This window comes from Mercenaria mercenaria, chromosome 2 (genome assembly GCF_021730395.1).
Source record: "Mercenaria mercenaria strain notata chromosome 2, MADL_Memer_1, whole genome shotgun sequence".
NCBI classification, from domain to species: domain Eukaryota; kingdom Metazoa; phylum Mollusca; class Bivalvia; order Venerida; family Veneridae; genus Mercenaria; species Mercenaria mercenaria.
Window position 1 is genome coordinate 32425 of NC_069362.1, and position 13956 is coordinate 46380.

General features: G+C 33.3%; 1 protein-coding gene across 1 annotated transcript in view; it reads left to right on the forward strand.

The window, feature by feature from the left end:
* The first annotated feature begins 3515 nt into the window (after window positions 1–3515).
* LOC123563025 (uncharacterized) overlaps window positions 3516–13956 on the forward strand; it is a 49767-nt gene continuing 39326 nt past the window's right edge. The window contains exon 1 of the mRNA XM_045355584.2: window positions 3516–3696. Coding sequence (XP_045211519.2) covers window positions 3637–3696 — 60 coding nt within the window. The 5' untranslated portion in view covers window positions 3516–3636. The remainder of the gene's footprint in view (window positions 3697–13956) is intronic.

Here is a 13956-nt window from a genome sequence, read left to right on the forward strand (position 1 = left end):
AATTCTGATGTTTTGTACATTCAATTTACTAACACAATTTGCACTATTGGAAACGTACCTTTTGTATATAGCTTAAATAGTGAGATGCTTCGATAAAAGGTAATGCAATGCCTAGATCGAACATTTAGTGTTAAAATTGTGTTTTGCTAAAATAATAATATGTTATATTTCAAACACAATTCTTACAATCGTTTTTTTTTTCTGCTACAGAAAAATAATATTTACAATTGTTTAAAATTTAATCAATATTTCGGAAATGGCGTATTTCCGATGAATAGAATAACTGATTTCGCGCCAATGTAATTCTATTTTCGCCACACAGTACCATGTAAATATCTCAGGTTAAAATATTGTTTTGTCAATTACAATTGTAATCGTCAGAAGAAATTATTACAGCCCTACAAGTAGATCCGAAAGATTTGATGGTTCTTTAACTCTAAATAATTTTGAGAGAACTTTTTTTAAATCCATGGGTCTTGATGAAGAATATTTAAACCATGTCTGGTTTGTCTAAATATTTCAGGGTTAAGTAAGGCTAAATGTCTAACGTATGGTATGGTATATTTCTTCACGTTTTAGTTCTTCTGCTTTTTGAATTCCGGCTGTAATCAAAATGTCTGAATATTTCTGGATATGTAGGTATTTTTCAGTTCCTCGAATCTTTTCATAAGTGTTGATTCATCGGATATTATGAGTTTTAGACGTCTCGCTAGTGAGAATGGTATATTGACTTTGGTGTGATTCAGATGGCATGACTGGAACAGTACGTATGTTTTGCTGTCAGTAGGTTTGTAATATATGTCAGTTTCTATATGTTCACCATGTTTAATACCATGCGATCCAAAAATGGCAGACGTTCATTACTGTACTCTATTATACATTTTATATGTTCATTCAGGCTGTTTAATATTTGAACAAGATGCTCTAGCTCTAATTTTGTTTTATTCAAAAGGATGAAACAGTCATCTAAAAATCTTTTATACTCACTTTTGAACATTTTTGTATTCTGTTTGTATATTTTTGTTCTAAATATCCTATTACGAGTGTATGATGTGTGGGTGCGAATCTGGTCCCCATTTCAGTTCCTTTGATTAGTTTGTAATATCTGTCATTGAAGGTAAATATGTATTTTTTCAAAATAAAGGTCACTGATTCTATAATGGATTCTTTTGTAAATCGTCGTAAACAGCTCAAATTGTTGCCTGTGCTCATACACATTTAGATGCGGAAAGACACTTGAGGCGAGCCAATCAATATCCCGGGATGTGAAAAACGTAATATATGTCATTCAGTGCCAGAGATGTCAACAAGAATATATTGGTGAAACTTCAAATCTCCGAAAAAGGGTGTCCTTACACAATCAACACATCCGTGACGCCGCAAAAAGTTTACTTTACATAAGCGAACATATTGACGTTTGTGCGGGACTTAAGTTCCCGAAACATAAAATATTTCCATTTTTTTAAATGTTCACGGACAGTATAGTGAGTAGAAAACAACGAAAAATAATATTTAGCTTGAACCATCACTAAATAGAGACACATAAAAATCATACCTCACAGAGGTGTTTTACAATGACGTCACGTCAATTTTATTCGTTAGTGAATTAGACGTCATTTATTTAACAGTGACGGCCCTTGTTTCTATTGACGATGTCAAAGGACACCATATTGTTTGTAACCCTCCTGATGATAATTTTTGAAACCGGTTGAGGAATAAATCAAATGTACAAGCTCAAAAGGATTTGGCTATTTTCTTAAAACCGTAACCGTAACCCTAACCGTGGTCTTTTTCATGAACTATATATTATATATATATCGGGAAACAGATTGAAGGAGATGCCATTTTGATACCAAAATCATGAATGTTATAACATTCTCCTGAAGATCCATATTAATGTTGAAACCGGTTGAAATGTATATGCAACTGAAAAAAACAAAAACATTTTAAACAGTAAGGAAGTGTAAATGCCGTCAAGTGTGGATGGCAAATAAACATAAACAATCCTAAAGCCAATACAGAACGCGACGAAAGACGTCACCGTGACACCGGGTTTCCTGTAAATTTTGTAAAGTATGATATTCACTGTAACAGGTATTTGGACACTATATGCAAACTTTATTGTTTCAAGTGAATAGGCTCTCGTGTAGTTTCACTTTCTTTTTAGTAGTACAAAGTTTCTTTGCAAGCGGATAAATGGATATATAAACGATAAATTCCGATTCAAGGCGGTGCCTTAATTCATATTATTACATAGTGAAATTGAATAAAGTTACAACTTAAAAACTCTCAATCGTTTTCACTATTAATATGGATCTTCAGGAGAATGTTTATGACGTTGGCGTCAGGAAACGACGTTATAAATAATGACGTCGCTTACGTAAATAATAAATATTGTAAAATTATCGTTTGCATCACTGAAAAAAATGAAACAATGAATAAATTCCGTAATTGTAGATTCTGCAAATATTAATATAAGTAATAATTATTATTTAGCATTCAGAGACGCCTTAATATTAGTTTTATTTAATTTGTCTGTTTCTTCTTCCGAAGGGTATCATTATTTTCTTTCTGGTTATAAAATGGAAATATGTTGAATATCGGTGTACAGTTTTCTTGAACATCTTGCTATATGTCTGCTTACTGGAAGTATTGTCGCGTCTGCTTGTCTTATTATGTTGATGTTGTAGTGTTACTCTGTTTCTTAGATTGATGGTTTCTTCTATATAATCTTCTTTACAATCAAATAACATTTATAATTTCGCAGATCGCGTTTCTAAATGTATATGTATTCCCTTCTAGAAGATAATTGCATAATCCACATTTCCCTCTGCCACATTTCGTAATTCTGTATTCTTGTTTTTGGTCGTCAAATTTTGCGCGTGTTAATAATTACCTATGATTACCTGGTTGTCTTTTACTCTTGATTAAATTGCGTTTTTCACATGAGGTGTTGCACATTTCATTACCTCTCATGAACAGACTCAATCAAACCAAGTCTGCTATTATTCTTCTTGGTTGCTTTCTTTGCTTCCAAAGGATCTTGTTTTTTATTAACTATCACAACAGCAATCTATAAGTGCCGTGTGGCGGCTGTAAAAAGTCTTCCCGTACTTGGATTCAGTGTTGTTATATTTTCTAGTCCTTTGGGATCATGGAGTCCATTCAACATATGTATAATAGAGTTCCGCTTAAGCCGGTGCTAGTGGGCGTGAGAGGTGTTGCACATTTCATTACCTCTCATGAACAGACTCAATCTAACCGAGTCTGCTATTATTCTTTTTGGTTGCATTTTTTGCTTCCAAAGGATCTTTTTACAGATATTATTTTATCAATAATTTCTCTCATAATATATGTAATAAATACAACTTAAAAAACTCATGTTCAAAAAACATAATCAGTGACTCTTATGTAAATGTCACTCACACTATGTTTTATCGGGGCATTGATTTGTTGGTTTCATGGTGAAATAATGTTTTGATATGGGAAATATGCAGCAGTAATGAAACTATAGTTCATTGATTACAAATAGCTATTCCTTGTTAGAATCCTTTCAGAATTTAGTAATATAAAAATGATGTAATTATCGTTGATGAAAGCTTCAACGTTCCGTTTAGTATTATTTGTGCTTTCAGCATGAGATTATTTTGTAAATGTGTTAAAGTTTTAGCAGGATTATACTTGATACTTGCAATGGTAAGTGATATTTTTATTGTCTGGAGTGTTAAATGTAAGTGTCATAACTTGATGAAGTTAACAGGTTGTTGCAAATTATGTTTCAGTCAGAATGTGTAGGTATTAGTAGTGATGGGCCGACAATCGGCGACAATCGGATAATCGTCGGCGTGGCATTCATGATCGCGATCGCCGACTTCATTTTTCCTGACCGATTAATTACTTGCCCACCCTAAATGGATAGTTTAGTTATTTCTGACCTTTTTCTTTCTGGTATTTACGGTTCTTTGGGGTAATTATGCCAGGGGAAACTACCCTTATGGATAAAATGGCTACCTCCAACATCTCGAAAGAACTCGCGGTCATCTACTGATGGACAAACTCTGGACATTAGTTTGCCAGTATGCATAGCATGCCGTAAGACTTATGCAAGCAAAAGTATTTTCAATTTTTGATTTTGTGGGATTGAAAACATACCAGTCGTTATCTAAGATTTAATAAATCGTGAGTACTTGTTTTTGCTCGGGAGCGACACCTTATATACTAGTCACTTTATGCACCAGGTCTTTTACGTACCACATTCTTTTTGCTCCAAATAATTTTAACTTTAAACACAATATCACTGGATTAATACCATCTGTCTGCATCCTGGTGGAATTTAGACGAGTACCTGATTTGAAGTTTACTATCTTCACAAATATTTTACTTTAACACTGTTAACTTACTCGTGTTAATGATGGGATACAATAGAAATAGGGTATTTAATCTATGTGTGGTTCATTTGTTAAGTAATGATATAAAACATACACTGTGAAGTGAACTTACAGATATGCAGCTAAAATAACCGATTATCCGATTATATCCGATTAATCGAATCGATTGCCTTGTCCGATTATGCCAATTAATCGGTTGGTAAATCTAACCGATTTGCCCATCACTAGGTATTAGCAGTACAGATTATGGTCTTTCAAGCAAAAAAGCTTTTATCAAAAATACATGTTTACTTTCTACATTGATAAAAAATGATTAAACTACAATTCGTAGAGACATTTGCTGCATAGCACTTTTAAAATCATATATACTTGAAAACCGTAGGGAAAAAGTATCTGCAAAGTGTTTGCCACGAAGACAAAATTTAGTCTATTAAAAAATAAAACTGGGGAATCTATTTGAAAAGAATACTACCTGAAAATGTACGAATGCATGAATAAAAAGTATTTTATAATAAACTTTCAAAGCATTTTTAAATAAAAATCAAATAAATATGGATCTCGCACTTGTTGAAAGAAAGGCAGTAGCGATACAGAGAATTAATAGTAATCTTATAAGAATTGTGTGGAAATACTTTACAGCAAAAAAGAATTTTTTTTATAATTTTGTAGAACATTTAGAGTAAATGCTAAATAATAATAATAAAAAACAAACAAATACAAAACATCTAGTGTAAAATGGCACCAACTAAAGCTAGTAGATTTAGATAGTGAATTATTTAAACGCGCATTTTACGAACAAGAACTGCTAAGAAAAATGTATATGTTTAAAATAGAAAAAAAAACGAGACTATAAGGAAAATCAGGCCTTAGTAAATTGAGAAGGTCACATAGACAAATTTAATAGCTTAGTTTCGTTAAGTACCCTTGAACACACTTTAACTATTTGTAAAGATATAAAAAAGATAATAGAGAGTTTGAGATTTCAACCTTCGCCTTCCCCTTCAACGTCTCTCATATATATTAGGGGTAAAACGTCACCGATATGTGTGTATTTTATTTATATCAGACGTTGCTACTAAAGTTTGCCATGTAATTTCAAGTAAGCCTAAGACTTCGCTTTATTACTATGTGAAATAAAAAGCTTAGTTTCAGTATTTCTGCTTATTATGTTATTCGATTATCCATATGTATAATTGGACTAAATTTGATGCGAAACGATGTCAATAAGTATAAGAATATTGAAGTTTTGTTTGGCTAATGATTTTAACTAAATACATTAAACTGAACCTGGAAGTATGAAGTTATCAACTGATTTTGAGAAACTTTGAGATTTTGTTCAAACTTTGACTTCTACGGCATATTTGTGTCCTCAGGCGGTATTGATTATACCAGATGGGCCTTTTTGTCGTAAGAAGTGAAGTTTTGAACGTCCGAAGATGTGATATCACGAAAGTCAAAACTTCAGTCTTTGTACATCTACTCTGTCCACATACTCGGCATCAAAGACTGAAATCTGGATGGAGGCTCATGGCATGACAGTCATTTTACTTGAAAAATGAATGATAACGCGCGATTATCATTTGGTGGAACATTTTATTTTAGCTTCCAAATAGAATCAATCCGTTTCTGCCGGACACTTAATAAGACAATTGCGTTTTAATTATAAACATAAAATGTTACTAGTAAGACGTATTTTTTTTTTGAAGTATCAGACAATTTTAATTCTATGATATCATGATGCGAGAGGTTTCCTGTTAGCCGTATGGGATAGCTCCATTCTTTACATGCACGGACCCAGAGCATGGCAGAGGAGCATTGTTTGTCAACCCCCGCTTTGATTCTTACATTTTACAAAGAAAATCGGTCTTGAAACTCGGTGTGACTAGCCCCCCCCCCCCCCCCCACACCCCTGAATGGGTGACCCCCCTCTTTAAAGTTGGTGTCCCTCTAACCAAAATTCCTTGATCTGCACATGCTATGAAATAGTATATTCAAACAAACACGTGTATATGCCCACATGTTATTTTGTGCGACAATTTTCGTCTCCACCTAACAGTTCTTGACTGTTTCGCTAGACACATGGTGACTTGGCACGATTATATTGTGCTGTCTGATAGTTTGACATTATACAGAGTCAAAGTGAGTGTCATGATGCCAAATCGTATGATATCACGAGAGTATCTTACATTTGTTTCAAATCGCTTGTTAAATGTATTCATAAATTGTGTATATTGGCTCATGTTATCAACATATCTTTTAAAAGGTTAGATTTTCAACAGGAACAGTCTACAAGTAAAACGCGTCTTTTAAGGAATTCGATGTACAAAGTACCAATTCAAAGTAAAAGAAAAACTTTAAGAAAACCTATAAAATACTAGTCAACAGCCTTTTGTGTTTGCTTTATCTCATATATTTAACTTAACTTCAAAGTATATCGAGAAATGCATTTGTTGTAGTTGATGTCTCATGTTTTTGTTTAAAAAAATATTAACTGTAATATCTTTCAAGAAGACCATCAACAATAGAATATGTTGATATGATTATCATTTTTATTTCCTCTCATGTATGATTTACAATCGTGCATTTTATACTGACATCATTTTATTATATAAAATTTTTTTTTTTTTTTTTTTTTTCTTTTGTAATCGCACTAATATCCATGCGATGATCACTGCGAAAAAAGAGTTAATATACGGGAGTGTACGGGATCCCGTATATTACCCGTATACGGGAAGAAATACGGGAAAACTAAAATACGGGCGTGTACGGGGCTTGCATATTTAAAAGTCCGTATACTAATAAAATACGGACTTCCGTATACTATGGAATACGGAATTCTTAGTATACGATACCCCGTATATTATTGAAATACGGGAAATTCTAAAAAGGGTTATTCTGATCGTATACAACACCGTATATGTCGGGTGTACGGGAATACATAAATCCGTATATTACGAAAATACGGGACGTATATTTCCCGTATATGTTTCATATACAACCCCGTATATTTCCCGTATATTCTGGATATACGGGATATGTATAGTTTGTATATTTCGAAAATACAGGGATTAAATTTCCCATATATTCTTCGTATACAACTCCGTATATTTCCCGTATATGCTGGAAATACGGGATTTAAATAATTTGTATATTTCGAAAATACGGGACGTATATGTCCCGTATATGCTTCGTATACAACTCCGTATTATTCCCGTATATGCCAGAAATACGGGTTCTAAATAATTTGTATATTTTGAAAATACGGGACTTATATTTCCCGTATATTCTTTGTATACAACTCCGTATATTTCCCGTATATTCTGGATATACGGGATATGTATAGTTTGTATATTTCGAAAATACAGGGATTAAATTTCCCGTATATTCTTCGTATACAACTCCGTATATTTTCTGTATATGCCGGAAATACGAGATTTAAATAATTTGTATATTTCGAAAATACGGGACGTATATGTCCCGTATATGCTTGGTATACAACTCCGTATATTTCCCGTATATGCCGGAAATACGGGATTTAAATAATTTATATATATAAAAAATACGGGATGCAATCAATATGTGTAGTGAAAATTATATTCTCCGGCCATTTCAAAGGTCAAACGTTTTGCATGTTTTGCACGTATAAAAATCAACGACATTGATTAATTCATCCTTCCTTCCATGTTTCGAACTTTCTACAATGTACAATATATATTCCTTCGTGTTTTCATAATTTCTACATTCAGTGTATACAGACAAAGAATCCAGTCCCGATATTCACTAAAGTTTTCATTCATAATCTATATTAGACTGAAAACGTTTGTCACGGGGTACCGAAGAATTATTTGAGGTCTTTGATTTTATATTCGCGATGGTCCGCGAATGTTTATTTTTCAATTTTGGACGCACAAGAACAAAAATGAATTATTCCATGCCTTGATTCATCCTTTCTTCTTGTATCTTGCATGTTTTTCTTCTTCTTCTTTTTCAATACAAGCAATTAGGATTGATTAAGCTATCAATTTCTTTCCTTGTCGATACTAATGAAAAATCATTATGAATGATAAGCCATGCAATCAGTATATTTAGTGAAAATTATATTCTCCGGCAATTTCAAAGGCCAAACGTTTTGCATGTACACGTTAAAAAACATAATTTGGCTAAAACAGGTATAAAATCAAAGACATGAATAAATCCATCATTTCTTCTTGCGCGTTTCCGAATTACTTTTACATTCAATCTAAATATCCGATTGAGAAAAAAATTCATTCATCCTTATTTATTTGTAGTGATAAACACATTCGTGTATCATCGCCGTTGTAAAAATCAAATGCATGCATTAATTACTCTTTCTGCTGCACATTTCCAACGCTCGTGATACAGTGCAAATAATTACTAGTATAGAAAAAATACAGTAATAATATAAGACGTGTGTTGATACTTTACTTATGAAATTGATTCTAAAATTTAAAAAATAACAACAAGATATAATAAATCAACTACCTCAAAGGAGTTTGTTCTAAGAGAATAGGACAGTTTGAGCGAATTATTATTATTATACCAGATTTATATAGCGCCCTTTTCATGATAAACACGTTCAAAGGCGCTTTACAGCAACTGCAGCCACACAGGGCGCGAAATCATCCTCTACTAGTACAGACACAGAGCGATCTGACCAGAGGGACAGAGTGAGATAAAGCCCCCACAGAGAGATCAGAAATCAGATACAGGCTTGTCCGGCTAACTTAGCCTAGCTCGTTGCGAATAGACAGCCTGGTTCTTTAACGTGCCCAGTGTATAGCACTGATACACGCAAGGATTGCCTGGGTTCCTGACCAGTACACCTCTAGCTGGGTGGGAAACACTGAAAAGCGTTCCTGAAAATTCCTGAGTAGCTGCCGGGGATCGAACCCCCGACCTCAGGATTGGAAGGCCAGTGTGCAAACCACTGAGCTATCCGTCCACCATCGATTTTTAAGCGTGATCGCGAAAATATTCTAGTGCCATGACTTCCTACTCGCATTTTTTATTCTTACTCGAATTTCGCAAGATCCTGGTCTTCTACCGTCCGGGTAGGTCGTTTTTGTGATTAAGTTGGATTTAATGTAACATCGATACAATTATTGATCCTATAACGACTTGCCAGCTTTTTTGGTGAAGGAATACAACAGGTGCCCTCCGTGCAATATTTTATCACGAGCTGGCATCTGGGTAGCCCCACCGACCTTCTGTAAGCCAGCTTGATGGCTTCCTCACATGGAGAATTCAACACCCCGAATGAGGCTCGGACCCATATCGGTGAGGGGCAAGTTGTTTGAAGTCAGCGATCTAAACCACTCGGCCACTGAGGCCCCATTCGGCTAGGTCGGACCTAGTGTCCGTGTAGATAACATGGCATTTTGATTATTAAGAAAGCACATAATTAACCGTAGTCATTCAGTTTAGTTCAATTCAGAGAGCTATAAAATGTATTTTATACTTCTTTGTTTAATTTTAGCTGTTACTTATGAACTATTAAGTGAAATATGTGTTCGTATTTTAAAAATAATTCCGCGGATGCTTCTATGTATACTACGGTTGCATAGCGGGGACATAGGAAACATTTTATTTATCACGTGCACGCGTGTTAGTTACCACGTGCGAACGTGTTAGCTAACACAAGCGAACGTGATAGCAAACAAGTGCGAACATGTCCCCTCTATGCTACCGTAGTATACACTGTTCCAAGTTATTTCTCGTGGTTGTAGTTTCCGTTCATGAATATTTCGTATATTTCCGTAAATTGATTTTCAGTGTTCGATCACAAATAGCAATATAAATATTACATATATAACTCTTAATTGATATACTTTTGCATGTGCAGGTAACTGAGTGGACAAGCGGTGTTGCTGCCGATATCAGGGTCGTGGGTTCGAATCCTACCTCTGACCATACCTTTTCCCCCAAATTTTATATGCAAACTTACCAATACCACTTATTTGATCAAACGTATCGTGATATTTATGGTCTATTTACTAAAAGTTATCACATTTACTCGTTGTAACAAAGTAGAATAATTTGTTTAAAGTATTTTAGATAAAAAGGCATGTTACCCGTCATAAGCGTACTAGAATATAAATACTACAAGAGAAAACAATAATTTTGTTTAAAAAAGTATGATACATAAATTTATGTAAAAATAAAACAGGTATCGTTAACATTACATTTTTAAAAAATGATACCCGTGGTAACGTGCCTGGAAATCAAACCCACCGTGACATTGGTTAGCTGTAAAATATGGTTATTTTCAGGATACAAATATTAGGTAAATTAACGAAAACGCCCGAAAATATTTGCAAAGATTAATGAGTGCTAGGTCAATACTTACGGACATTAAGAAAATAAACACAATCGTCTAACATAGACTTCATCAAAATGCTATATAAGTTTGCACTCATTCATCCATCTCTTCGTAAATAAATTGTACATATAGGTTCTGCGGCACAGTTTTACTGCAACATTAATTGATACTAATTTTATGCATATTAATTAAATTTATGAGATAATCGGCATGGCCTAATTTAACCAATCAGCGCGCATTCATCTAGCCCGAGGCAATAACATCTGGTTGAAGTGACCGCACGCACTAATCTGTATATTGCAAAAATGTCTTGACATTAGCGTTATTCTGCAGAGGAAGACGAAGGCTCGGGTAAGTACTTATTTGATTTAATTTTTGATTAACTGAATTAGACAGGGTTTTTTCTCAATATGAATTCTTTTTGTAACAAGGCAGATCATGAAATACTTAAATTCATGACGTTGTTTATTTCATATCATATTTGTTGACTTCCTGATGAAGACTTAATAAATAGTCGAAAGGTTGTATGAAAATGGAGTTAGCCTTGTAATTCTCCTGTTCTCTGTTGTTGTTTTTTTTTAATTAATCGGGAACACGAGTTGCTGCGATTTAAAGGAAAATATTTAATGTACAATTATGTAGATTAAACAATACACTTCAAACGAAATACTCTTTTTATTGCTAGCGTCAGTAAAAATTGTCTATTTATTATATAATTATAATATGAAAAAGGAAATTCAGAATACACGTTAAGTAGTTTCATTCATTCGTGAAATCTTTCATTCATTCAGTCATTCAAGCACAATTAATTCAACAGTTATTTCATTCATTCTTTCATTCATTAGTAGACAAAAATTCCAGTCACCAAAAGCTAATGTTGCAAGTGTTTGAAATAAAAGAAAATATCGTGCAAAAATATTTCATGAATACCATTGTGGTTAAACGAGAAAAAAATTGTAAAGAAAAAAATATATTTCGCAGAAGCAAAGTAGCCACGGCTAACTTCTTTACGAATGAATTACGCGGCACGTACATTCATTCATTCGATCAAAACTGGAATCTCATGAAAGCGTTCATGAAGTTAGTATTTACGATCTTTTATCTTTAGAAAATGGGTAATCTAACTGACAAAATAATGCTTTTCTAGACTAAAATGTAAGCGGTTGTGATGTGTATTATTGTTTCATAGTATCATATCAAAAAAAGGTTGGTTATATTAAAATTTCAGAATTTTTGAAAGTTTTATTCTCTTTCAATATGGAAAAAATACACACCTACTCTAGATCTTTTGTTTGCCTAGGGTTTATATATTTTGAAACAACTGTAAGAACATTAAAAATCTCGCGGGAAGGTCAATCTGTGCATGTAAACGTGTTTTTACTCTAACCAGACCTGTTCACGTGCACAGATAGACCTGCGCACGTACATATTCAATCATCCTGAAAACAAAAAAGTCATTTGTTAGAAAAAAAATCGAGTATGTCTGTAATTTCGATCTTAAAACATATGAAATATTTAGAAATCGTTAGATATTATACATCTAACACATAAGTTTACTTTCTTGTAAATATATGAAACATGATATTAAACATATGAGCCGCGCCTTGAGAAAACCAACATAGCGGCTTTGCGACCTGCATGGATCCGGATGCGCAGGCTGGTCAGGATCCATGTTGTTCGCTAACAGTTTCTCTAATTGCAATAAGGTTCGAAGGCGAACAACAAAGATCCTGGATGCGCGGGCTGGTCTGGATCCAGGCTGGCCGCAAACGCACTATGTTGGTTTTCCCATGGCCCCGCTCATATTAATATATATATGTACACAATATAAGTAATTGCGTAGCTAAGTCTTTTATTTCAAATATACACCACCTACCGATTTTCAACGGACTATTTCGAAATTTTCATAATTTACATATGTATTTCCGAAAGATTGGTATATTTTCAGTTTTCTGTTATTACCTATTTTGCAGCCATGACCACAAACGTCTTTTTTTTTTGAGCAGAGCGCAAAATGACGTACTTTAAAAGTTTTCTAAGTAGCGTTTTTATATACAACAAAAATACAGCAAAAAGTCTTTTATTTTCTAGTTTGTGTTAAAATTTTCTCTCCAATGATATAAAATTTGTCAAGTGAAATAACTGTAAAAATCATAAAAACTAAATTCCCGAGAAAAAAAGAAGATACAAAGACAGAATAAGGTGATACATAAATACAACGTAAAAACCATAAAAATACCTATAAGTGTATTAACATATTTTATGACCCACCTTGAAACAACACTGGTCGGGTAATGCTTATCCCTAGGCAATGTTGTAATACATAATGAAATTTAAAGTGTGATTAAATATTTGGCACAGTTAGATTATTTTATGTTAAATGTATCTGTGTGCAATCTTGGGGGAAAAAAATGATAACGCAATTTTCAAACTAAAAAATTAAAAGAATACCAAATACAGGCATTAAAGGCAAAGTTCGACAATTTTTATTTAACTCTCTGGAAATTAATGCTATATTTCTTAATTACTGACAGACTATATGTTACAGAAAATGAGAATTAATTGTTTTAACTACTTTTTATGATGAAAATTGAAAAGCGTTTGTAAATTTAACGCGCATTGAACATCAAACCCTCCTCAGCGTTAATGATAACGACAGCGGAAAACTTCTTTATTGCCGCGACAGTCCGGGTTCGATTCCTGACGCTGCCATCTTTTATTTTCTCTTGATATGGTCTTTTTAAATAGTTGAGAAACAAAAATTCCTATTCTGTTGTTCGTAATATGACCAAACTTCAATTTGAAAGATAGCCTTTATGATCTGATAGTATCGAATACTAGTATTCGGTAACACTTATACGAAATAATGTAAATTATATTGATACTCTGATATCTTTTAATATTTCATTTAGGTTAATCTATAAGATTTGGATACATGTGTCAAACAATTATACATTTTTTGTACTTGTTTTCTATTTCATACTTGAATATGAGGAGATAAGACGTTTTTGGTGAATCATTTTACTTGTCTAAAATAAATCTTAGTGAGAATATTATACTGAGCGCAAGACTGGAAATTCTTGAAAACTCTCCAGATCATTTAATCAAAAAAAAAAAAAAAAAAACAAATATCGCACAGAATTTGCTCATTTACAAAGTTTTAAGAAATGTTTGAAGTAAAATGAATCGCGTAATGGCGGACAGGTTATAGAACACTAATATAGCATA